General features: G+C 60.7%; 1 protein-coding gene across 1 annotated transcript; it reads left to right on the top strand.

The window, feature by feature from the left end:
• TMEM102 (transmembrane protein 102) lies at nucleotides 1-1950 on the top strand (the record flags this gene model as incomplete). The annotated part of the gene is made up of 3 exons (XM_024731367.1): nucleotides 1-332; nucleotides 501-884; nucleotides 986-1950. Coding segments are annotated over exons 2-3 (1179 nt in total), but the record flags the coding sequence as incomplete, so codon positions are not given.
• Between the last annotated feature and the right edge of the window lie 6 nt (nucleotides 1951-1956).

Raw genomic sequence — 1956 nt, 5'->3', positions numbered from 1 at the left:
CAACTTCCATCAGGCACTACTTCAACGGAACAGGAAAGGATGTGGGGGCGTGGCCCCAACGCCCTGGACGCTTTGAAGACAAACTACAACTCCCAGGATAGCCGCGAGATTTCTGCAGAGCGAAAGGAGTGACTGAACTCTGACTGGAGGCCGGGCTGGTCCGGAACCACCCCGACAGTCTCCAGAAAGGGGCGTGGTTATAGTTTAGGGGCGTGACCTTGCAGGCAGCAGGAAGAAGTTACCTGTTGAATCTTCCTATCCATTCTCTTCCCAGCCTTTGTAGCTAACCCTAAGAGGGAAGCCGCAAGCCACTAGCCTCTTCTGAAAAAGAGGTAAGGGGACGTAGACAAGGGGCAGCGAAGGAGGCTATTGCATTCCTTAGGAGGGGCCAAACAGCTACTTTCTACCTGCTGAGTCAGGTGAACCATTCCATGGGGGCGGGGACCAGCATATGAGAAAAGGGCAAGGACGGAGGAGGTATTTATTTGTTCTCTTTCAAGACTAAATTTAGGGCCCTTCGTCTGCAGACCCATTGGCGGACTGTGTCTTGGGAACCCTCTTGGCCTCTGGAAGAGAAAAGAACGGGGGCCAGTTTTCCGCAGCAAAAGGAACGGCCCGTCTCGGCTTCCTCCCGTCTGTGTATTTCCTAGCCCCCAAACGACAGAGCCATATGGCTTCCGCGGTCTGGGGGAGTGCTCCCTGGTGGGGCCCACCGCCCCCAGCCCCAGCCCGGCCGCTCACGGACATCGACTTCTGCTCTGGGGCGCAGCTGCAAGAACTAACCCAGCTGATCCAGGAGCTGGGTGTGCAGGCGAGCTGGAGTGAAGGTCCCAAGCCAGGACCAGATCTCCTCCAGGCCAAGGACTTTGTTTTCTCTTTGCTTGGTAAGTAACCCTCCTAGCCTTCGGGAACTTGCAGCTCTCAGCTCCGCCTCACCCCGCCCCGGCTCTGGATCACGCCTTTACGATCCCTTCTCTTTCCTTAGGTCTCGTTCACCGCCGGGACCCTCGCTTTCCTCCTCAGGCAGAGCTCTTGCTGCTTCGTGGCGGGATTCGCGAGGGCTCCCTGGATCTGGGGCCTGCGCCTCTAGGTCCCTACGCTCGGGGACCTCACTACGACGCCGGCTTCACACTGCTGGTGCCCGTGCTTTCGCTAGATGGCACTGGGCAGGAGCTGCAACTGGACGTGGGATCCTGTTACGCATGGCTCTTCCTCCCAGAGCAGGTACGCGGAACCTCGGTCCGGGAGGCATGGCAGGATTGCCTAGGACCCCCAGTCCCAGGAGGACGTGATTCGATCCACCCAGCCCAAAGCAAAGAAACTCCCAAGGATCCGCAAATCTCCGTGGACCAGCTACACGGTGACGTCACTGATCCTGAGGCACACGAGTCTTTGGAAAACTCACCTAGTAATGTTTCAGTGCCAGAGTTGCCTCAACAAGACGTAACCGATGTTGACTTTCCCTCACCACTGAAAAAAACGAATGGTGACGTCACCAAAGCAGCCGAAGTTAGCCCAGTGCCACAGCCGTCGGAGGCTCCGGAGGCATGGCCCACATTGTGCCCCGCCCAGGTGGCTGCCTGGTTCTTTGCTTCACTGGCTGCGGTCGCTGAGTCCCTGTTTCCGGTCCCGGGTGCCCCGCGATTGGTCCACGCAGCCCGCCACGCGGCGGTCACCACCATCCTCGTGGCTACGCCCGGGCCCCCGCGCCGCCTCCTGCTTTTCGACTTGATCCCCGTGGTGTCCGTGGCCGGCTGGCCCCAGGGGGCTCGGAGCCACTCGTGGGCCGGCCCGCTGGCCTCGGAGTCGTCTTCCTTCTACCTGGTGCCCGGCGGCGGCGGCACAGAGCGGCCGGACGCCTCCGGCTGGCAGCTCTGCTTCGCCCGCCAAGAGTTGGCGCTCAAGGCGCGCATACCCGTTCCCCTGCTGCAAGCGCACGCGGCGGCCCAGGCGCTG

This window comes from Neophocaena asiaeorientalis, unplaced genomic scaffold (genome assembly GCF_003031525.2).
Source record: "Neophocaena asiaeorientalis asiaeorientalis breed wild unplaced genomic scaffold, Neophocaena_asiaeorientalis_V1.1 scaffold1189, whole genome shotgun sequence".
Lineage (NCBI taxonomy): Eukaryota > Metazoa > Chordata > Mammalia > Artiodactyla > Phocoenidae > Neophocaena > Neophocaena asiaeorientalis.
This window is presented reverse-complemented; position numbering and strand designations above follow the sequence as displayed.